At 43.8% G+C, this 24,746-nt stretch overlaps 1 protein-coding gene across 2 annotated transcripts in view; it reads left to right on the top strand.

Moving 5' to 3' along the window:
• The first annotated feature begins 2,295 nt into the window (after positions 1 to 2,295).
• SCML4 (Scm polycomb group protein like 4) overlaps positions 2,296 to 24,746 on the top strand; it is a 122,118-nt gene continuing 99,667 nt past the window's right edge. The window contains exon 1 of one of the 2 annotated variants that reach the window (XM_032165209.2): positions 2,296 to 2,436. In XM_032165209.2, the coding sequence (XP_032021100.2) occupies positions 2,412 to 2,436 (25 nt within the window). In that variant the 5' untranslated portion in view covers positions 2,296 to 2,411. Of the gene's footprint in view, positions 2,652 to 24,746 lie in introns of both variants that reach the window. The other variant, XM_032165201.2, reaches the window with a different exon arrangement.

The raw sequence follows: 24,746 nt of genomic DNA, 5'->3' as shown, positions 1-24,746 counted from the left end.
ATATATATTATATAAAATATATAATATATAAAAAATATATAATACATATATTATATATATTTTTTGAGATGGAGTCTCGTTCTGTCCCCTAGGCTGTAGTGCAGTGGCGTGATCTCGGCTCACTGCAAGCTCCACCTCCCGGGTTCACGCCATTCTCCTGCCTCAGCCTCCTGAGTAGCTGGGACTACAGGCACCGACCACCATGCCCAGCTAATTTTTTTTGTATTTTTAGTAGAGACGAGGTTTCACCATGTTAGCCAGGATGGTCTCTATCTCCTGACCTCGTGATCCACCCGCCTCGGCCTCCCAAAGTGCTGGGATTACAGGCGTGAGCCACCACGCCCAAGCAATCCAGCTTTTGTTGATTTCAATTTTAGGCTTTATTACCAAGTTGACCTGTTAGATGACAATGGCTGCTTCCCACATGCACCCACCTTGAGGACAAGGACAACGGTAGCCCATCTGGGAGGAGGCAAGGAGGTTGGGCCTGACGATCAGAGTGAGAAACCCTCACAGAGCTGGGTAGGAAAACCAGCAACTCCTTTCTTTTGGGTAGATTCTGCCAACGCTTTTTCTTCTTTTACAGGACTTGGAGACTATTTCTGATTACTTAAGAAACATTTTTTTTTTATCCTAAGAAACATTTTAGAATCAAAATTGGTCTAATATCTCAGCCCATTCCAGGTGCTTTAAGCTAAATGTAGTGTGGCATGTATGAGGCCACGGGTGTGAGTATAATAACCACTGCTGCTGGGACAGAGATGCTGTCCAAATTTAAATCATCCATCTTCTTTTCTCTTCTTTTCTTTTCTTTTCTTTTTTCGTTTCTTCTTTTCTTTCTTTTCTTTTCTTTTTCTTTCTTTTTGAGACAGAGTTTCACTCTTGTCACCCAGGCTGGAGTGCAATGGCGCGATCTCAACTCACTGCAACCTCCGCCTCCCAGGTTCAAGCGATTCTCCTGCCTCTGCCTCCCAAGTAGCTGGGATTACAGGCATGTACCACCAAGCCTGGCTAATTTTTGTATTTTTAGTAGAGATGGGGTTTCACCATGTTGGCCAGGCTGGTCTTGAACTCCTGACCTCAAGTGATCCACCTGCCTCGGCCTCCCAAAGTGTTGGGATTACAGGCATGAGCCACCGCACCTGGCCCATCCATCTTATTTTCTTTTCTTCTCCTCTTCCTCCTTCTTTAGTGAAATCAACTTATATGAAATGAAAATGCAAACTACCAAACCTGCCTTTTCCCACACAAAACAACAAAATTTGATGATTAAATGAACTAAAGTAGTGAATTTCTTCTTGCTCAATTAATTACAAGGCTTTGACTTAAAACAATTTTTTATATTTTCATAATAAATTTCAGAGGAGAGATTTCTTATGTACTTCTAATGTGACTCTACACATATATTCAGAGAAACCTCAAGTTGTCAATTGCAGTTTTTTTCACTCTCAGTAACTGGCCAGGTTGTGGCCTAAGCCTTAGTTAGCCCTGGTTGATATTTAGTCCTGGCTAAATTTGTTTGCTGCTCATCCCTAGGAGTAAGCCACATGTTTGCAGAATGGATGTTTCATCTTGTAGGAAATACCTGTGAATATGCCAGTATCCCAGAGTGGATGAAATGGGCAACGGGGAGCCCTGCTCCACTTTACAAAAAGAAAGGAAAAGAAAAGGTCCCTTCGCTGGTGTGTATTGATTTCCTGCAGAAAATGCAATGGGGCATGGGAATGAATAGTCACTCTTGCCCTGTTTCTATCCTATGCAGGTCCCACCACGTTGAGGTGGGTAGAGATGCTTACACATGCACACATACAGGTCTGGAGCCAAAGTCAGGGCCAGCTTTCATGAACTGTACACATATGTTGTGGGCAGCCGCTGAGTTAATATGTACAACCATGGTGTGTGCACACACCCGGATAGGCACACTGCTCTGGGAATCACACAGGCTCTCCTGAACAATGATGCTGTTGTAATATTTCTTTTTGTTTTATTTGTCCAAAGTCAAACATTCACTCTGTCAGATCACCAGTGTCTTATAAGCCTGGTGTTGGCCCACACTGCTGCAGGATTGGGACAAAGAGATGATGTTACAGTCTGGTTTCTATGGCAACAGAGGAGGGGTAATGAAAACTGAAATGTTGGAAACACCCATTCTAACCATTGTGACATAATTCAGGTTATTACAAGGACGTAACTACCAAAGAAGCAGAAGTGTCATTACCTTGCAGCTCATGTCAACAAAAAGCTACACTGCACATTTCTCTTAGGCTGCTAAGAGGAAGGAAACACGAAACACACACACACACACACACACACACACAGGCCTCGTTTTCTGCATGTAAAATGTGTGTGTTCTTTAAAAGCCAGTGGTTGGCTGGTTTTCCGGACATGATGTGGTTGAAGCTGTCATCGTAATGGAAATTCATTGCTGTAGCTATGGTAAATCGAGTTTTCTGCCTGTGCTGAATGCATTAGTCTAATGAGATGTTTGCAGCTGGAGCGCAGGGCTACTGGAGACTAACTGTGAGCTACTAACGGGTGGAAGATAGCTTTTGCAATACTCGGTTTGCATGTGCTGAAAGTCATCTGTCTTCTGAGTCAACACTCCCGACCTGGTAAACAACCTGCTCAGGGCTCTGGTGAACAAGCTGTAGGTAAGGGAGATGCACAATTGGAGGCGTGCCGTTGACACGGGATCTTTTTCTTGTAACTGTCAGCATGACAGGTTACCTGTTTTAGTTTTTTTCTGGATTGCATGCCTACCTCTATGGCAATGCACAAGAGTGTCCTGCACTAAAACCACTGAGTCCAGTAGGTAAACTTTAGTTCCTCATATGCAAAGTACAGCATTTAATTTATTAACCAGATCTCAGAGGGGAAAATGTAACATTGAATTATATAGTTTATAAATTTGGACTATATACATGTTCATTACTCTTTAACTCTGCATTTAAATACCTAGAAAGTTATTTTTTTCCAAATGTGAACTCAAGTAACCGGTTAGTTATTTTTTTCCCTTCACGATAATTTTGCTTTGTTCTGCTTTTTAATTTAAAAAAATTGTAATATGTCTTGGGATAAAAATATTTACCTAAAATTTGGTTATTAAAATTGGTATGTTATGAACATGTAAAAGTGTTTTTTTAATTTAATTTTATTTCGAATATTTCACATGTCTTTGTGCTGGTTTTTCCTAACTTATGAGGCATAAATAAGATAATATTTATTGCTAGTTTCTGGTTTTAATTCGTTTTTGGGGAAAAAAACTGGTGACTATGGCGTATTAGCGGCAGTTTTCCCAAGCTCAAATCACCTCCTTCCCAGGTGGAGCACTGTGACTTGAACCAGCTTCCACGTGCTCCTCCCAAAGCATGAGGGGTCCTCTCCAGGTTGCTTGGTGGCTGGACAGGAGCGGTGGATGAGGCCAGGGTGCAGGCTGCGGAGCTGTTTTGCTGAGTTGAGGTGCTTGAGTCAAAGTTCTTTCCACTATCTGTGATCGTGAATGAGAGGTGTCTCCTCATGTTGTCTCTAGATTCCATGACAGTCCTCATGAGGGTTAGACAATCAGTGGCTTTCTGAGAAAGTGGTTTTTTACTGATCTCAGACACTACAGTACTTGAGAAAGTAATCCAGGCACTTCAGAATCGCGGTGTTTGTTGTATGCTGTTTTTCTTTCTTTTCAACCAGAGGAACCATTTTTGAAGATTGAGGGATATAGCTGCTTTTTTTCTCCACTTTTTTTTTTTTTTTTAAAGCAAAATAGAATATCCGGAGTGAAAGCATAAAAATGTAGAAATAACTACAAAGGAATTCTTAGTGTGTTAAACTATCTGGGGGATATAATATTTGCGTGGAGCATTTTTTGTGTTGCTTGGTAGAACTAGTCTGAAAAAATGAGGGGCTATTTGAGCAACAGCAGCTGGGTAAAGATTATCTAGAAAATCGGTACTGTGTGATCATCTAAACTCAAATAAAAGGTTAACACAGAATCTTCAGTTTTAGGGAAACTGGTGGCTTCACAAACTATAACTTTTAAACAGGCTTTTTGACAGAATTTTTTAAAAATATGAATGTGTTTTCTTTAGCTCTTTAAATTGTGTATGCAGATGAGCTCTGAAATATTTTGGTAAATTCATCAGTTTGCTTCATTTGTGGAATTATAACAAAAGTGCAAAGCCCACAAAAATTCAGTTCTTTCATGTTTAACGTGTTTACATTTCTTCCCCGTGCCCCCAAAATTACATTTATTTTGCTGCAAAAAAAAAAAAAAAAGAAAAAGAAAAAAAAGAAAAGAGCAAATGAACGGTAATAGAAAAACAAGAAAACAATAAGTGAAACAAGAGTAAGTTGCTTTTCATCATTTCTTTGCTTTTGGTGGTGTGTTTTCGAGGCGAGGGAAACCAGCAGAAGCAGTTTCACTTTCTGGTTCTTGACTCCTGGGGGCGAGGGTGAAAGGCTGTCTCTTCTAGCAAGCAGCAGGTAAGCTAAGCAGCTCAGCCCACAGAAAACAAGCCAGACCCAAATACTGTCACTTGCTGCAAGAACTTTTATAATGAGAGTTCAAAACAATATTGACTTTAAAAAAATACTCAGTAACATTTTCCTATTAAAAAATTCAAGCACTACCCCAAAGTACAAAGATAGGCTTTTTTAATTTTTAAAATTTGAAATGATGAGAAAATCATCTCTGCTGTTTATGTATTTTTAATCTCAATTTTGCATCTCAAATACTTCACTTCAATACGTTTAAGGAAACATAACGAAGTTCCTTGAAATCATAAGAAGGAATGCGCGGACAGGAATAACCTTTCTGGGAGTCTGGGGGCTTAAATGTTAGAGTGCTTTGTAGGTCTGTTTACAATTTTGTGTGGCCTGAGGACACATCACACACATGTCCACGCATCCTTTATGACACGCACCTTAAAGAACTTTTGGTCCAGGCAGAGGTGGTGGCTGGAGCTTGAAAGGCACTCACAGGGGCCCTGTTAGGGATCTGCAGGACAATTTTCCTCCCCAAGTCCCTGCCCTTGGAAACCTCAATATCACATGGGTAAGATGCCAGGGAGCCGGGATGTGCCCACCCCACTCCACAAGTCCTGAAGAGCGTGGCAGGCGACGCTACCCCTCACTGGGCTGGGAGCCTTAGGATACCAAGCATCTCTAGTGTCATTCTTCCCCTGAGCCCTCAGATTTTATTTGGGGATGGAATGGGAAAGAAGGGAAAGGAGATGAGAAAAGACCCTCTTTTAATCTGATTATCGTGGAGCATAGAATCTTGTCTAACATTTTGCGGATGAAGTTTGTGAAAGCAGTTGCCTTTGGTGTGATCACACAAGCTTCTTTCTTTTGGTGGGCAAATTCGACGTTTCTAAGAAGAAACTTTTAAAAAATGCCTCCCTGGACATCTTATTTCTTAATTCTGCAATCTTTCAAAAGGCTAGTTTTAGATTTACACGTTTTTTAATGTTTTCATTGCCTTCAAAAGCAGACAGGTGAGGAGAGAAGAGGGGGATTAAAAATAGCCCCTGGGAGAGACATTAAACGGCTTGGTACAGATATAATATAACAGAAGGCACCAGGGTATCTAGTAAATTACTCTAAATTTTAATTAATGAGTCACAAAAGCCACACCACAAGCTTTAAAAATTGCCCTTTTATCAATAAGGTGATAATTAACTTTCTCTGGAATTAGCAGTTCTCTCAGCCCCGGGGCAGTACACAGCCTAGTAAGTTCTCTGGAATGCTGCCAATTTTTAACAGTTGGTCTTTTGGCAAACCTACTGGATTTTAATTCAAACATCTATTGTGACATTTTCCAACGTGGTCCACAGACCATTAGGATCACCCAAATCATGGTAAAATTTCTGACGTCAAAAGAGCAGCTTGGAATGTTTGAATTGCATTTGAATATGTCACTTTGTCTTTCTTCTTTTTTTTCTTTTCTACCTTTCCCCACCCCAAACTTCTGCATTTGCAAGAGCGCAGTACTCCAGTTTGCTGTAAATCTCTACTAGAGTCTCTGCTGTAAATCGCTGTGGGGAACCCTGCATTTGTTGATACGCCCATACCAAGTCAGAACGCCTTGGCTGCCAGCCCGTGGGTTCTAAGCGTTTTTCATTGTTGTTGCACTAGTCTTGGTTTCAGTTCTGGCAAGGGCTCACTCCTTCATGTTTTTGCAAACTCTCACCCGTGGTTTGTCAAATGCTGATCTTTAGATTGAGACCTGAAGAGGCACTTTGGGCAAGAGGGCCATTTTGGACACGCTTACAGAGGCTTGGAATTTAGCTTCTTCTGATCTGCATATATTAATGTCTGAAGAGGCACAGACAGGAGCATTCAGCATTGCAGAGCAGCCTGCCTGCCCTTCTCAGACATGCACATGCACACACGCACACACACACACACACACACCCCTCCCAGTGCTGCTGGTCACTGGTGGGTGGCATTCAGGGACAGCCTCAGGAGGGACACTGCTATTTGGGTATAGCATCTGGAGGGCAAGTGGTGATGGATGCAGATCATCCCTTCAAAAGTCAGCCTCCTCTCTTCCCTCTGGATCTTTCAAATGTTAGCATTGCTGGGCTCCTGCTTCTCTTAGCCAAGAGACGTGGCCAGGGCTGGATACCGGTGACAAGGCTTCCCGCTGGGTTAAGCAGGCAGTTCTGACACAGACAAGAACATCCCTGCCTTCAGGCGGATGGGGTGGAGACCAGCAGCAAGCTGCAATTGTGCATTCTGGAATAAATCAGCACTTAGCAATCAGGAGAAGCCCTTTGCTGCTGCGGAGGAGATAAAACACCTCTTGCTTCTTGGGATGATTATTTCTTGCGCTACTATTTTAGGACAGAAAGGAATTTATTACCCAGTGGCAGTTCTCACTTTGTATTAAGCTGAAAAGTCATTCCACTCAGTCCATTTGACACTCTGAAGTAGTGGGAGTAGATTTTGATATCCACATTGCATATTTCCCGGGGTGACTATTACTATACCAGTTTTACTAGTTGTGTTTTAGTCCAGTGATAAGAAACCATATAAACTCCTCTTACTCTGCCGCTAACTTAGACACATGCTACCTAAATTTTCATTTGTGGGGAGGTAGATGTGCTTTTTTTTGGGCAGTTGCATTTTTTGATCAGATAAATGCAACCCACTATTGCTGATTTTCAAGAATGACTGCAATTCCTGCAGCCAGGCTGTCTTAGCCTTTTGAGAAATTGGCTGAGCTGAGGAGGTCTTACTTTCTCCAGAAAACATGCAAGACAGAAGCAGAGGTGTGGAGCAGGCTGTTATGAGAAAATTAGTATGCCAGGAAAAAATAGTGTCAACACTGTGCTTTGAAAGGTGGTGATGTTGTCTGCTTAGCCCCGCGACGGTGACTCAACTTTGGGGAGCTGAATATTTGGTAACCAAAGCCCTTGCCCTTTTCCTCTCCCTGTGCTGATCATTATAGAGAAGCCCTCATTGTTTCAAAACAGAAACATATGGCCTGAAAGTAATCCTAAAGAAATGTGCAGGCTCCCATGAAGATGAGTACTCAACTTGGGAACAAGTGCTGAGCTGGGCAAAGCAAAGAATTGCCTTGGCTGGGTCTAAATCCAGCCAGGGGAAAGTGGTATGGAGCAAAGAGGCAGTGGGATAAAACAAAGAGAAGGGAGCCTGTTCCTTCTCCCTTCCAACCGAGCACTAGACCTTCACTCTCCCTCTTGTATCCCCGGTGCAGTTCAGAAAGGATTCAGTAATAGCTATGAGTACCATACAGCTGTCAGCTCATAGACCATAGGGGCCTTTTCTTTTGAATTGAAGAAAATATTTTCTCTTCTCCTGTCCTCTTTTGTCCACAGGTCATCCTGGGACATCATCGCTCTGATGAGAAAACCAGGGTTGAACACTAAGGAGTATGTTTTTCCCTGGTGTCTAGAGCCAGGGCCTGCTCCTCTCACCAGGCCCATGAAACACTTGGAGCCGCCATGTCCAAGGCCCTGCCTTGGATACAGCCTTCAAGTCGGCCAGGGGCTGGCCTCAGGATTTTAATCCTGTTTTGACAAGCAGTCTGCCTTGGTGAATGAGGAAAGGAAGAACCGAAGAGAAAAACACAAGGCAAAAGCCTATGCCAGGGCATTCATGCTTTTGGTTTTGGAGACAGGATTTGGAGGTCATGTAACTTAATTCCTTTGGGCCTAACCATTTCTGAGTGATTATAGGACTATAAGAATCATTCTCATTCTCTGTGGCCTTCCAAAGAAGAGGCTGACCTCTTTCCTTCACAGTTCTTGAGGATTTAGTGCCCTCATTATTGGGAAATTTTGGTGATGTCAAGGCTTTATCAAACAATTAGCTATTAAGACATGCTGTTGATTCCAAAGAGAATAATCACAAATGTTGCACAATGCATTGGGTTTATTGATCAGTGACAAATTCCACTGTGGGAATAGATTTCTGTTATTTTTTCAGTCATGAGAAATCTGTGGTCATTTGTTGGATTCAAGCAAGATTTGGTTCATGCTGTTGCCACTGTGGCCTGTGCTGGGGGAGTTTGCCTTGAGACTTAGGAGTCAACCCAGCAGCCATGTGCGCACTGCCCCTTGTATGGGGAATTTTCCCTTTCAGATGCCAAAGGTGCCCGAGCATATTCGGCGGTATCACTTTTAAGACCTCATTTGCAAAAAAGCTTCAAGTGGAAAGCTGTAGATAGCTTTAAATTTTGGTATGCAAATTACAAAGCATAGAAACAGTGCGGGGAAAAAGCTGATTCTAATGCTCGAAATCACCACCCACGGTGTGAAAATATAGCTCTTGTTTTGAGTGTCTTAACATAATTAGTACTAGAGACTTAACATAAATAAAGAGGGCAAACGGCATGGTGGGGTTGTGTTGGTGCCTGATGTGGAAATGGTTAATTGGTCCCACAGTGAGAAACTGTACAACCATGTGTTGCTTTAATGAGACCAGGTGAGTATAAGCTCTCTCCAGGGATGTGAAGGTAGTACTCGATTTGGGAGGTGATATGTGTGAGAATGTGTTGGGGCCAATGATATGATGGTATAGAAGATTGGTTCTTTCTTTCTAGGGCCCTCTCTTTTAGTTAGAAGTCATTTGGCATGAACCTAGTAAAGAAGAATAAATCAACTAGAAGTGATCTGTTAGTAGAATAAGAAAAAAGTACATTCAGTGAATTTTTTTTTTTTTTTGAGATGAAGTCTTCCTCTGTCGCCCAGGCTGGAGTGCAGTGGTGCGATCTCAGCTCACTGCAGCCTCTGCCTCCCAGGTTCAAGAGATTCTCCTGCCTCAAGTAGAATCCCAAGTAGCTGGGATTACAGGCACCCACCACCATGCTCAGCTAATTTTTGTATTTTTAGTAGAGACAGGGTTTCACCATGTTGGCCGGGCTGGTCTCGAGCTCCTGACGTTGGGTGATCTGTCCACCTTGGCCTCCCAAAGTGCTGGGATTAAGGCGTGAGCCATTGCACCTGGCCTAGAAAAAGGTACATTCAGAAAGGTTTGTCTAATATGCATTTCCCTGGAAGCAGCCCAAATCTCTGTTCAGGTCAAATGCTGAGAAATTGAGTTCTTATTCATTGGTTTGGGACCACGGTAGTGTGAGGTTAACTGGAAGTATAATTGTTTAGAAACCATATTTCTGGACACAGGTTAGGTCATTGTTTTTATGACTATATTTGACATTTTCATGCCTGAAGAAAAAAAAAATTCCATTGGCCCAAAGACTCAGCTGGTCCCTGTAAATTTTTAACAGCAGATAACACAGGTTACGGAACTTCCAGGACAAAGTTAAGCAAACCCAGGCCACGCTTTGGCAGAGATTTCCTGTATTCTGCGTGTGTACTTTGTGAATTGAACATCAGTTTCAGGGGTTTTCTTTCTCATCCCTGAGAGTGCAGATTTAAAACAGAGTAAGGAGAATTTATGCTGGAACCATGGTGCCACTGAAGTCCCAGACCATTTTCCAGCTAGCTCACTCCTCTGTGGAAAAGTTAAAATGACAACTAAAACAATATGTTTGAGGGAAAAACATCTAACATTCAAGGAAAGAGTTAAAAGGAAAAACCTGTACTCTGAGAAGTGATCTCGAAGTGAAGCTTGGATTCTTAGACCAAATGAGTTTCAAGGCCTCTCTCCCAGGTCAAGGCCCAAACTCCCTGCTAACGTCTTGGAAGGAAGCAGACAGCACAAGACTCTACCCTTCCATTGTTAGGAAGCTCCAGTTGTTAGCAATTTCCTACCTTTCTTCTCCAGTAGCTTCTTCCTCCTCTGAGAGCCTACTTGTGTCTTCAGAGCTGCACAGAATCCATCTAAATGGAGCCGCACGGATTCCAATTCAGAAAAGCCATTTTCATGGCCAGCAGTGTGACCTAGGGCAAGTATCATGGCATCCCCGAGCCTCCTCTCCTCCCTGGAGATGTTCTTCCTGTCAGTCCCCACTGCTGAATGGTCCAAAGGAAACAGTACGTGGAAAAGGGCTTTGTAAACCATAAATGCTATACGGATGATAATACACATTTGCACCAATTGAGCATTATGTGCTCAGGGATGTGGAGGGAAGCATGAAACATGGTTTATCTTACTTATCATATTTGATCCACACAGGAAGTCAATACAGGAGGGGCTATTTTTACTGCCAACATACAAATGGGGAAACTGAGGCTTATATTATACGTAACTAACTTATTGAGGGCCACATGGCCCTAGGAGTCTGTGAGTCTTTCCTCCTCCGGTTTGAGCAGTGGCTGGGGCGTCCGTGTCTTTTCACCTGTGAGGGCTGAAGAGAAAGAGCTCTTTCATGCTGCAGTGCCAGCCTCTCCTGCTCCGCCTGGCAGGGCTGCTCCAGGTCCGGCAGGTTCCAGAAAGGAAATGATTCCCTGGTGTTTCCACTTGGAAAGGCATTTTTGATCCACAGAAAATTTCTTTTAAAGCAGTGAGCTTTTAGGCCTGTCAGACCCAACCCCCATTTTTATTGCAAATATATTCAAGCACCTGGTTTACAATTCTGAGGTGAAATTCCTGGATAATATGACTCACTCACACCCATAATTTTTAAGAAAAATTAATATAATGTCATAACCGAAATATAAAGAAGAATGAGACAAAGTATTTGCTAATTACTTCCAACGCAGGCACCCGCCTCTGGGCAACAGAACGAAGTGATCAGGGGCTGACACCTGCCCCCAGAAGCTCAGGCTGGGCCACCCCTCCAATGCAGTCGAAGTCAGAGGAGTGGGATTGGTGACTCAGATAACATGAGCTGCTGCGGGTGGTGTGATTTTCCAAAATGATACACAACTCTTGGAATTCTGAAGAAAATAAACAGTCTTCCTTTGATTTATGCACTAATGGCATTCCTGGAAAATAAAGTGTAAAGTGTCTATTACAGCTGAGCAGAACTACATATTGCTTATTTGTAAAATAAGTTAGTCCCAGGTTCAGAAAAGCAGGGTATTTCTATTTGGCAAGACAATGCTTTCATTGTGTGGTACTACTCCATCCACTGAGGGACACCGAGCATCCCTGGTCTCTGCCTCTAAGTGGCAGGAATGCCCACTCTGCCCCCAGCATTGTATCAGATACAACCATCACTGACACATTTCCAAAATGCCCCTCTGCAGAAGCTGTTACCATCACTGTTGAGCACCTGTGGATCAGAGCTGCCACTCATTTTACCTTCTCCTGTCTCCCTGAGCATTCTGATTAATTAAGGCTTAGAAAAAGCTGGTTCTGTTTTGCCAGTTTCCTATATGATCACTATGCAGAGCCCTCTCAAAGATCATGGTAGGAACTTTGGGGTGCCTCTAACATTCTAGCAAGATGCTTGCTAGTGAATTTCTTCTGAAAACTGTAGTTTTAAGCTAAATGAGAAGACCCTTTCTATCATGCGTCAGTCTCCTTCAGATTATGCATAGGTTTTATCATACATATGGTATTTTAGAAAGCGCCTTTGTACGGCCTGGCATGGTGGCTCACACTTGTAATCCCAGCACTTTGGGAGGCTGAAGGCGGTGGATCACTTGAGGCCAAGAGCTCGAGACCAGCCTGGCCAATGTGGCGAAATCCCGTCTCTACTAAAAATACAAAAATTAGCCAGGTGTGGTGGCTCACACTGTAATCCCAGCTACTCAGGAGGCTGAGGCACAAGAATCGCTTGAACCTGGGAGGCGGAGGTTGCAGTGGGCCAAGATTGTGCTCCTGCATTCCAGCCTGGGTGACAGAGTAAGATCCTGTCTTAAAAACAAACAAACAAACAAACAAAAAAAACACCTTTGTAAAATCCTCACTATTCTGTAAGTTGACTTAAAATGATTAACACTACTGAGGGACTGTGATGTTGCAGACATTGTGGGTATCCACACAGCAGCCCAGAAACATCACCATTCCATGTCACAGACCAAAAGGCAGAGATTCAGTGAGCTTAAACAACTGTACCAAGATCACCTGTTAAGTGGTGTAACTGGGTCTCAAATTCAGATGTGTCTGACTCTAAAACTCACACCTTTTTACCAGTCTGACCTGCCACTTGAATTAAGTGGCTCCCCGGTGAACTTTTTTTTTTTTTTTTTTTTGAGACGGAGTCTCACTCTGTTGCCCAGGCTGGAGTGCAGTGGCGAGATCTTGGCTCACTGCAAGCTCTGCCTCCCAGGTTCACGCCATTCTCCTGCCTCAGCCTCCTGAGTAGCTGGGACTATAGGCACCCACCACCACGCCTGGCTAATTTTTTTGGATTTTTAGCAGAGACGGGGTTTCACCATCTTAGCCAGGATGGTCTCGATCTCCTGACCTTGTGATCTGCCTGTCTTGGCCTCCCAAAGTCCACGGTGAACATTTTTACCCATGCTGTTGAAACCCCATTCTGAGGACTTTCTCCTTGTTCAATACATAAGAACGAGGTAAGGGAATAAAGATGGCTACAAATTCTTTGACATTCCTTCCATGGAGATGTGGGGTCTAACTCCCCTCTCCTTGACTGGCATGTGTTGCTTGGCTCTTAGGATTGGTGGAAGTGACCTTCCAGGATGGATATATGGAGGCTTGCAGCTCTACTGGTTCTTTGGATGCTAGCTCTTGGAACCCTGAGTCACCATGGGACTGCCCTGGGCACCACTGCCCTGAGGCTGCCATGCAGTGAGAAGCCAAAGGCACATGGAGAGGCTCTGTAGGAAGAGACACAGAGAGAAAGAGGCAGGAGACATGGAGGGATCAGACACATGGGTGAAGAACCCATCCTGGATGTGGACCACCAAGTCCCAGCCACCCTAGCTGCTGCCACACAGACCACAGACAAACTGCCCAGGCAAGCCTCTCTGAATTCCTGACTCACAAAATGGTGAGCTATGAGAAGCTACCAAGTTTGAACTTGTTTTTAATGCAGCAACTGATAACCGCAGCGTGTAATCATGGCATTCTTTATGTTGTATTGTGCCTTATTTTTGATGCCTAAGAAAGAACGATCTTCCTCCCGAAAAAGTAGGCAAAGATTCACTATAAAATATAGTTGACCTCCATTTGGTAGAGATTGAAATGAGAGAGAGAAGTTTTGTTCCATGACCATTCTGTAAACCATTCCCCACCTCCACCTTCAAAATGTATCCAGTCACACCATCTGAATGAAGTGTGTTTTCAGCGGGCACTGTTACTTTAATGTGTATTTAATTTTACAGAATATATATATATATATATATATAAAATTTTTTTTGAGATGGAGTCTCACTCTGTCACCCAGGTTGGAGTGTAGTAGCACGATCTCAGCTCACTGCAGCCTCTGCCTCCCAGACTCAAGCCATCCTCCCACCTCAGCCTCCTGAGTAACTGGGATTATAGACGCCCACCACCACCCCGAGCTAATTTTTTGTATTTTTGGTAGAGACGGGGCTTCATCATGTTGCCAGGCTGGTCTCGAACTCCTGAACTCCAGCCATCCTCCTGCATCCACCTTCCAAAGTGCTGGGATTATAAGCATGAGCCACCGTGCCCAGCCTAAATTTATATTTTTAACAATAAACATGTGATTTGAATTTATAAGCGTGACATAAAGTTTCATTAAAATGTATTTATTTAAATAGGCCATTTAAAGATTTAGTAAATATTAGGAATGCAGGAGGTGTACTAGTTAGGGTTCTCCAGAGAAACAGAACCAATAGGGTGTGTGTGTATGTGTGTGTGTGTGTGTGTGTGTGTGTCTGTGTGTGTGTGTGTGTGTGTGTGTCTGTGTGTGTCTGTGTGTAAAGAGCTCTACTATAAGGAGTTGGTCAAATGATTATGGAGGCCAAGAAGTCCCGAGATCTGTGATTGGAAGCTGGAGATGCAGGGGAGTCTATGGTATAGTTCAGTTCAAAAGCCAGCAGACATGAGACCCAAGAAGAGCTCATGTTTTAGTTTCAGTCTAAAGGCGGAAAAGAAAATGTCCCTGCTGGAAGGCAGTCAGGCAGGGGGAGGTCCCTCTTACCCCACGGAGGGTCAGCCTTTTTGTTCTTTTCAGGCCTTCGATGGATTGGGTGAAGTCCCCCCATGTTATGGGTTGCCATCTGCTTTACTCAGTCCATCAATTCAAATGTTAATCTCTTCCAAAAACACCCTCACAGAAACACTTAGAATAATGTTTAACCAAATACCTGGGCACCCACGGCCCAATCTAGTTGACTCATAAAATTAAACATCAGAGGAGTTACTGGACAAGGCAAATATTACAAAGGTGGCACCCCAGGTCTGAAGCTTGGTAAGCACTGCTTTGAGCCCTAGCCTGTCCCCGTCTCTGGTATGGAGGGTTTGGAGCTGAAACCCTGGTGGTATCGTTCAGTTCATCTATGGGGACTGTGATCCTCTGACTGTTTTCCATAATGTCTCCTGGGAAGGTTATCTTTCATTTTCAGAGCACCTTTTAGAGACTGTCCCTAGTGGTGACTAGTTCTGGGGATGTTTGGGCCAGACTTCAGAATTCCAGCTGCCCTTGTGAGAGAGGGACTTTCCTGGCAATCCACCACTGGCGACTGTGTTTATTGTCAGTGCCTCGGCTGCCCATAGAACTGCAGTTAAGGCTCCCTGCTGGCTCCCACACAGGATCACATGTCACACAAACTTGGTCCTCTAGTGAGAGAACGTCTTCCCTGGAAGTCAAGATTGTTGGAAACCCTCTCACTATTTAGTGTTAAATCTGGCTTAGTGGTGACACAGATGAAACTGCTCAACCGTTCAGATGGGATGGTTAAAATATGACATCATAGACGCCATGACTGGTCCATGTCTCACAGCCATAAAGGAAGCTGGACGTTTTCATGTCCCCCTCTGGGTTCTGCTTGTTTAGATGATGCTGTTTGGCACCATCAATTTCACTTCCCCACTGCCCACTCTGTGAATTTGTGTCCAGACTGCCCCCAGGAGCAGAAGAAAAAGTCTTTAGGTCAGCAGTTTTATCTCTTTGGCCTCTTTGACTGGAAATGTCATTGCAGAACAGAAAATCATTGAGGGGAACTTCAGGGGGATTGAAGAAGACACATTTTTTCCCGTTTAGGCTGATGCCTTTTGATGGGGGCATTTGGGGCAGCCCTCAGCTTACACAAAGTGCTGCAAATCAGTATACCTGTTATTGCTCTCACTCTGTCTTCAGCTGTCTGAGACAGGGATGGAAGCACCCACTGCTTATAAAGACAAGATGTGGTAGGGCTAGAGAGAGGAGTAGGGGTAGGCTGATTCAGAAAGTAATATAAAATACACCAGGAGCCACAAAATGCAATCAAGAAAACAGGCAAGTTCACAAAAACAAGTTGTATTTATTTTGCCTATATATTAATAGGATGGAAACAGTGGTGATCTGGCTCCTGTGTTAAAGAAGAAAATGTTTTTATAGTGCTGTATCAGTTTGCTAGGGCTGCCATAACAAAATCCTGCAGACTGGATGGCTTACACAGCAGAAATTTATTTGCTAACAGTTCTGACAGCTAGAAGTCCAAGATCAAGGTGCCAGTGGCTCTTGTTTCTCCGAGGCCTCTCTCCTTGCCTTGCACGTGGCTGCCTTCTCACTGTCCTCATGCGGCCTTTCCTCGTTATGCTTCCATTCCTGATGTTTCTTACTTATAAAGACATCAGCCCTACTGGATTAGGGCCCCATCCTTATTATAATACCTCATTTAGGCTTAAGTATCTCTTTAGAAGCTCTATCTCCAGGCAGGGAGTGGTGGTTCACATGTGTAATCCCAGCACTTTGGGAGGATGAGGTGGGATGATTGCTTGAGCCCCGGAGTAGACCAGCCTGGGAAACATAGTGAGACCCCCATTTCTATAAAAAGATAAAATAGCTCTATCTCCAATTACATTTCACATTGGGAGTTACGACTTCAATATATGATTTTTGGGGTTGGGGGTAACAATTCAATTTATAACAGTGTTTATTTTAAGATTTCATCTGACAGTTTAATCTATTTCCCTATAAGTGATCAATGGTAAATGTGTTTCATAATGGCCTATTATTACTTACCAAACACCTACAATTTCTTTAAATTTTAGGCCACTCACATTCCTGCTGCACTCACTCCAGATAGCCAAGGGACTTCAGGAAGGTTTCAACTCTACCCCAGGGCAGAAGAGATGATCTGATGTCTCCAGATCCCTTTTAAAGAAGAACTGGAATCTCTACCTATCTCTTCCTTTCTGGCTCCCACTCAATGCCCCCTCTGCCTTTTTCCTGCCCACAGTGGTGCAAGTTCACAAAGTATATCCCATGCGATGAGAGGAGGCACCAGCAAACAAACCCGCCTAGGACCAGTGATTTTCCTGGGGCTTTGCTGGTGGCATTCTCTATCCACATGTCACTTGATGCCTCTTGACTGAAGATTTCCAGGTGATTCTGGGCCGCACCCAGTATGGCAGGCAGTGTGGGGAGGGCCAGAGTGAGAAGAGCAAGCGTGGGCACCCTTGGAGTTGGTCTTCTTACCTGATAGCCACAGACTCCTCTTCTTCACACCTCCCAAGATTGTGTGAGCCTCCAGGACAAAGGCTGATGCTCACAGTGGCCAGCACCAGGGCTCTTCTCTATCTGCCCACGAGCAGCCAGCCTCTCTCTGTTTGCTAACTGCCCTCTCCCCCTGACCACATGAGCACACTGCCTGGCATAGAGAGATGCCTACAGATTTTTCAGAGGGATCAATGAATGTAGAGAACACCAGGAAACACAAAATGCAACCAAGAAAAATAGGCAATCCTCCCACCTCCATCTCCCAAAGTGCTGGGATTACAGATGTCAGTAGAGAGAGAGAGGGAGGTGAATAATTATGTGAGGGGTTAGGCAGTTGAGGGCTTCCTCCACTAGCCTACCTCCATTCTGGTTTTGAATTTCAGCTGTTTTAATGGACATCTCCACCTACCTGTTCCACAGGCATCCTGAACTCAAAGTTTCCAAAACTGAACTCATCATTGCTCCCTTCCCCTATCTTCCCCTTCTCCTTTATTCTGTCTTCGTTAAAGGTATCACTGCTTCCCCAGCTATCCAAGATAACAGTTTTAGAATCCCAAACTCTCCTCACCCCATGCCTTCCAATTGGGAAACAAGTCCTGACGGATGTTACTTTCAAAAAAGCTTTCTGCATTCTCCCTTTCTCCATCCACCCCTTGGTGGCCCTTCCTCAGGCTCTCATTAGCACCCGTCACAGGGACCACCATGATGGCCTCCTACCCTGCTTCTCTGCCTATATTTTCCCCTCCCTTTAACCCACTTCACACGTTGCACCAAGTTTATCTTTATAAGATGTAGTTCTGATAGTCTTACTCCATTTGTATTGCTATGACAAAATACATCAGACTGGGTAATTTATAAACAATAGAAATTGATTTCTCAAGGTTCTGAAGGCTGGGAAGTCCAAGACCCAGGTGCCAGCAGGACTGGTGGCTGAAAGGGCTGCTATCTGCTTACAAGACGGTGCCTTGTTGCTGCGTCCTCTAGAGGGGACAAATGCAGTGTCCTCACATGGCAGAAGGGGTGGAAGGGCAAGAGAGTGCTCTCTTCAACCTCAAGCCCTTTGATAAGGGCACTAAGGGATCTGCTCTCATGACTTAATCATCTCCCAGAAGCCACGCCTCTAAATACTGTTGCATTGTGAGTTAAATTTCAACATGAATTTTGGAGGGGACACTGTCATTCAAACCATAGCACTGATCTACTCACTCTAGTGCTTAATAATCTCAGATAGATTCCATTGCTCATACTGATGGTTGCCAAATGTTTTGCCTGTGTTCTCTGTTAAATCATCCCAATACACATATATATTATTTATAATTACTTAATTATTAAAATATTCTTGAGTACACATCCCCAACATATGCATATTTATGTATATTGATAGATTATATACATACTACATTAATGCATTATGCACAGTATAAAACATATGCAAAAATAGAAATGAAAAAGGCCACATGAGCCTTTTGCCCTTCCCTGAACATTCTCAAAGCCTCTGTGATTTTTCCATTTTCTCTTCCCGTGTCCTGGAGTTCTCTTTTCTCACTTCTCTCATGTGATGAAGTTCTGTATGTCCTTCAAGACAGCGCTCTAGGCTGGGCACGGTGGTTCATGCTTGTAATCCCAGCACTTTGGGAGGCTGCGGTGGGAGGATCGCTTGAGGCCAGGAGTTTGAGACCAGCCTGGGCAACATGGTGAGACCCCCATCTCTCCAGGAAAAAACAAAAACAAAAACAAAAAAACAAACCAGCACTCTTCACTTGACTCCTGGGACCCTGGCTTTCCACACAGACTGCCTTGGTGCCATCTTTATGTATAGTGTTTAGAACCTTCACCTTCTCTTGCTGCATGATTTGATAATATCTTTCTGATGGGCAAGGAGGAAGACGGAAGGTTTTGGGGTGTATGTCATTGTGGTTGCCAAGAACAAGTTGTCATAGTAACATATCTTTCCTCCCTTGTGAAACATTCCAAAGAGGTTTTTTTCCCCTTTGGCTTTCCTCTGACTCTGGGGAAAATACATCCCATCCCCTGCAGAGGAGTGCAGAAGCAGGCAGTCAGACAGACACAAAGGGTGGGGAGTAATTGAGCGAGATGTGCAAAAGTCAACTCAATTCCGAATATCAAGCAATTAGGCTAATGTGATTTAGAACAACGTGATCAGTGAAGTTTGTGTTTATGCTCCCCTCAGACTGTAATTAATTCATGGAAGTGCTGTAGGTTGTTAAATTTTGTAAACGGATAATAGAACTGTTCTTTGAAATAAAAGCAGTGGCAACAACCTAGTCATTTTACAGTAGCGTGAATAGAAGATAATTACAGTTTGAGAGAACGTAGCCCCCTTTCCGTACAAGAACAGGAATGGATTGTCTTCGGCTGGGAGTTGCTGTGAGCACAAATTGCAAACAAAGTTTATGTGCTCCGCAGGGAAATGGCAGAGCATTTTCCCCATATAGCCAAGGAGAGTGCTTAACTCACTTTTTAGATATTTCTACCAGTGTCCTACAGGGAATTGTGCTAATAAATATGACAATAACATTGTAATGGGACCAGAAAGGCTGACACAGCGTTTTGTTAATTTGTGTTTAGCATTTGCTGGGAGCTTTGTAACCCCTAAGCAATGAAACAGGAGCATATTGGTTGGACTGTAGGCATTTTAATTAGAGGTCCTGGGAATATCTCTGTGCTGTGGCAGCTGGATAAGACATGGCCCCTCAAAGTTTAGCCAAGGCGAGCTTCCCTCCTGGCCCTCAGCGGCCATTAAAAGGTCTTGCTAGAGGAAGGGACCTGGGGGAGGGAGTGCAAAATTTCTAAGGGGAGGAGGAAGATGCCTGGTGGGCTGGCGTCCAACAGCAATTAGCTACTCAGCTGTCAGTGCCCAGAGCCCTTGCATTAACAAAGTGGTGGCAAAGATTGACAGAAATGGCTTGACCCCATGATGGAACCCAAAGCATTTTGCAAAAGGGTCTTTTTACTCTTGCTACCTTTTCATCATCTGGCTTAAATACAGTGCAACAATAAAGGCATCATAAATCAAAAGCTGTTAGCACACATGGCCCCTGCAATTTATGGGTATTAAGCCAAAAAAAAAAAAAAAAAAAAGCTTAGGAACATTTCATCAAATTATTTTTCCAGTCCCTTAAGACTCATTTAAATTTCCCTCCTCTCCCTACCCTGGTGCTGCCAGCTATTTCATGCACAGGAGCACCTGAGCCCAGGGTGGAGGGAGCCAACTCTGCCAGCGGGCAGGCGGTTCATTCTCATGGGGTGGGGCCTGAAGCTCTGCCCAGCTGCAGGCACCATGTGGGCAAACAGCCAAGAATCTAGAGAAAGAGATGGCAGCTGCCCTTGGGTCAGTGATGTAGCTTTGGGAATGGCCATGTCCATCCACACTAAACCTCCATCCTCACCTCTTTCACCATGAGTCCTGGGGCTGGGGTGGGAGCTCCAGTGGGAGAGGGCAGGATTATTTGGAGGTAAGGGGCCCAATGCCAGGCTGGGTTGGGGACTAAATACTCGAAGCCAGCCACTTCTATGATGGTCCAGTGCCAGCTTTGGAGGCCCAATGCTAAGTCCTGGAAGGCCCAGTGCAGAGTAGTAGGCCCACCAGAGGCCAGCATTAAGGAGCAGAATCCCCACTATGCTCTGGGTAGTGGCTGATAGATCTCACCATGTCAGTGGAGAAGTAGAAACCGGTTGGTGGCATTACTTGTATTTGTTAATTAGTGAGCCTGACGCATAATTATTAAGCATCAATGATAGGCAGGGCACATAGAATAATTCACCCCAATGTGCAGAGACACAAAGTCAGATGAATGTCCAAAGGGCCAGAAGTGGGCTTCCTGCCCTTCAAGGATCACCTCCTCCAGGAAGCCTGTAGAGGTTGCTATGAGGAGCAGATGAGCATGTGCTGAACATTCTGAATATAATATGGATTGTCAGGCTGAGCCCTTGCTCGTTGTTTATTAGTGGGGGAAAATCTCTGTTTTGATTGTCCTTGAGTTCAGAAGGGACTCTTAAGTTGGAAGCTTTCTGGACCCTTGTTGTGTGGGAAAAGTAGAAGGCAGTTGGCACAGGTGCCTCTGTGGCATCACCTGGCCCCGTGGTAAATCCTATCTTATTCAATGAGGAAAGAAGAGAAGAGAAGTGGTGTCTCCTTAGCCACTTCTCTGAGCTTGACAGGAATATATGGCTCAAGAACTCATAACCGTGGCCTCCATGACAATCCCTCGGCTCCCAGGCTCTGTGACTCCCCAATCCATCCTGGCTCTCCTCGGAGGTAATGTCTGTCAAATTTCAACGCCATTGTTCTTATTATAATTAGGAATATTGTATTTCAGAACCAGGCTGGTTTCTCATCAGGCCTCATTGCCAGTATTACAGCTGCTTTGTGCTCTTAGATCTGAGGGCCTATAAAACAGCTCACCACATATGTACAACTTTACGTCACTCTTCGCTGAGCTAAGCTGGAAAATTTATAGTTCTAAAAACACAGAGTCAAGTTGAAAATGTGGTTTTGGCTGAGTCTGGGTGTAATTGGGGTTTTCAAGTGTAGTTTGACAGCTTTCATGTAACAGAAACATCAGGGCCCATAAAATCAGGCCAGTGTCAGGATTTCAGGTGTATTAAGTATTTCAGCAGTGGCTGCCATTCTTCACTTTCATTTAAATGGAGGTATGAAAATGGAAGGATGTGATGCTTTCAAAAGGCCACAATCTCAGTCCTCCTCACAATTAGTGAGAATAAGCCTGCTGCTAAAAAAGATGATATCTGATGTTTTCTCATTTATTCATTTAGACTTTGTTATCCCTGTATTTTAGGCACTGTCTTAGAATAAAAGATAAGTAGGGTGTGATCCTAGCCTTCATGGAGCTGACGGTGTAGTAGAGGGGTTAGCAAACATTTTCTTTTTTTTTTTTTATTATTATTATACTTTAAATTTTAGGGTACATGTGCACAATGTGCAGGTTTGTTACATATGTATCCGTGTGCCATGTTGGTGTGCTGCACCCATTAACTCGTCATTTAGCATTAGGTATATCTCCTCATGCTATCCCTCCCCCCTCCCCCAACCCCACAACAGTCCCCGGAGTGTGATGTTCCCCTTCCTGTGTCCATGAGTTCTCATTGTTCAATTCCCACCTATGAGTGAGAACATGCGGTGTTTGGTTTTTTGTCCTTGCGACAGTTTACTGAGAATGATGATTTCCAGTTTCATCCATGTCCCTACAAAGGACATGAACTCATCATTTTTTATGGCTGCATAGTATTCCATGGTGTATATGTGCCACATTTTCTTAATCCAGTCTATCATTGTTGGACATTTGGGTTGGTTCCAAGTCTTTGCTATTGTGAATAGTGCCGCAATAAACATACGTGTGCATGTGTCTTTATAGCAGCATGATTTATAGTCCTTTGGGTATATACCCAGTAATGGGATGGCTGGGTCAAATGGTATTTCTAGTTCTAGATCCCTGAGGAATCGCCACACTGACTTCCACAATGGTTGAACTAGTTTACAGTCCCACCAACAGTGTAAAAGTGTTCCTATTTCTCCACATCCTCTCCAGCACCTGTTGTTTCCTGACTTTTTAATGATGGCCATTCTAACTGGTGTGAGATGGTATTTCATTGTGGTTTTGATTTGCTTTTCTCTGATGGCCAGTGATGATGAGCATTTCTTCATGTGTTTTTTGGCTGCATAAATGTCTTCTTTTGAGAAGTGTCTGTTCATGTCATTTGCCCTCTTGATCCTTGGGCTGTCTGTTTTTTTAGTTTTTTTTTTTTTGAGTTCATTGTAGATTCTCGATATTAGCCCTTTGTCAGATGAGTAGGTTGGGAAAATTTTCTCCCATTTTGTAGGTTGCCTGTTCACTCTGATGGTAGTTTCTTTTGCTGGGGAGAAGCTCTTTAGTTTAATTAGATCCCATTTGTCAATTTTGACTTTTGTTGCCATTGCTTTTGGTGTTTTAGACATGAAGTCCTTGCCCACGCCTATGTCCTGAATGGTAATGCCTAGGTTTAAAAAAAAAAAAAAAAAAAAAAAAAAAAAAAAAAAAAAAAAAAAAAAGGTGTAAGGAAGGGATCCAGTTTCAGCTTTCTACATATGGCTAGCCAGTTTTCCCAGCACCATTTATTAAATAGGGAATCCTTTCCCCATTTCTTGTTTTTGTCAGGTTTGTCAAAGATCAGATAGTTGTAGATATGTGGCGTTGTTTCTGAGGGCTCTGTTCTGTTCCATTGATCTATGTCTCTGTTTTGGTACCAGTACCATGCTGTTTTGGTTACTGTAGCCTTGTAGTATAGTTTGAAGTCAGGTAGCGTGATGCCTCCAGCTTTGTTCTTTTAGTAAACATTTTCTATAAAGGGCCAAATAGAGAACATTTCAGATTTGGGGGCCATATGGTTTTGATCGCACCACCCTTGACAGCCACCCCATGCCTGCTCCACATCCCTAACTCTCCAGTACTCACTTCCTCCCTCAAGCCTACTGATCCCTCTTTTTGCTTCCTATAGCCATTTTTTCCTCACCTGCAAAATAGGTAGGAATGCCTCCAGCACAGGCTTATTGTGAGGATGAGCTGAGTTGACTGATTGTGTAAAGCCCTCATTTGGGCTCTGGCTGCCACTTTATTTGTTTAGTTTTGAGACAGGGTCTCACTCTGTTGCTCAAGCTGGAGTACAGTGGTGTGAACACAGCTCATTGCAGCCTTGAGCTCCAGGCCTCGAGAGATCCTCCTGCCTCAGCCTCCCAAGTAGCTGGGACCACAGGGGCACACCATCATGCCTGGCTAATTTTTTAATTTTTGTAGAGTCTCACTATGTTGCCCAGGCTGGTCTCAAACTCCTAGGCTCAAGCAATCCTTCCGCCTTGGCCTCCCAATTGTGCTGGGTTTACAGGTGTGAGCCCCGCCTTGGCTGCCACACTTTATCCTTTCCAGAGATTTTTAAAAAGGGACAACTGGATAATATTCTCTGCTAAGAGAAGATGTTTGGAGAGCTAAGCCAATTTTAAAAATTAAATAGGTGTGTGTGTGTGTGTGTGTGTGTGTGTGTGTCTGTACATATATACACATAGATATAAAATATTATGTTTTGATTGTGAAAATTAGATATACTTGGAATGCAAATTGCAACATATTGCATTTGATTCTGGCCCACATTCTCTCCTGGCCCCTCCAGACTCTCCTTTGGGCACCCTGCATCTGAAAGGCTGAAATTAAAATCGAGAATGGAGCCCTGGATCCCATCTTGCCTTCCCATGGGCGCCCGGTCTTGGGGCCTGGCCTCCAGTAACTATGGGCACCCTGCCAGGGCTTATTTTGTAGCAGACCTTTTTCTTTAATTATATTTTTGAGTTATACAAGTTGTGCACACACACACACACGTTTCATGTTTAAAATGTAAATTAGTAAATTAGTACAGAATTCACAAAGCTGTGCTCTCCAACTAGCAGCCAGAGTGAGCCTTTTTAAATGAGTCAGATCACATTTCTGCTCAGCTCAGAAATGCCCAGTGACTCCACACCTTGCTCAGAAAAAGAGCCAATGCTCTTAAGTGGCCTGAAAGACACTCTATGCTCTGCCCCCACTTCTGTCCCACCCCATTTCCTACCCCGCCTTCCCTCTGTCACTCTGTACCCAATACCCTGGCCTCCTGACTGTCTTTGAACTGTCCACCACAGGACTTTTGCACTTGCTGCTTTCTCTGCTTGGAATGTTTTTCACTCCCATATGCCCATAGCTTTAAGTTCCTTGAAGTCTCTGCTCAAATATACCTTAGTGAGACCAAGACCATC

Source organism: Hylobates moloch, unplaced genomic scaffold, assembly GCF_009828535.3.
Source record: "Hylobates moloch isolate HMO894 unplaced genomic scaffold, HMol_V3 SCAFFOLD_2, whole genome shotgun sequence".
In the NCBI taxonomy this organism is placed as follows: domain Eukaryota; kingdom Metazoa; phylum Chordata; class Mammalia; order Primates; family Hylobatidae; genus Hylobates; species Hylobates moloch.
The sequence above is the reverse complement of the archived record's forward strand: the minus strand, read 5'-3'. Positions and strand labels throughout refer to the sequence as shown.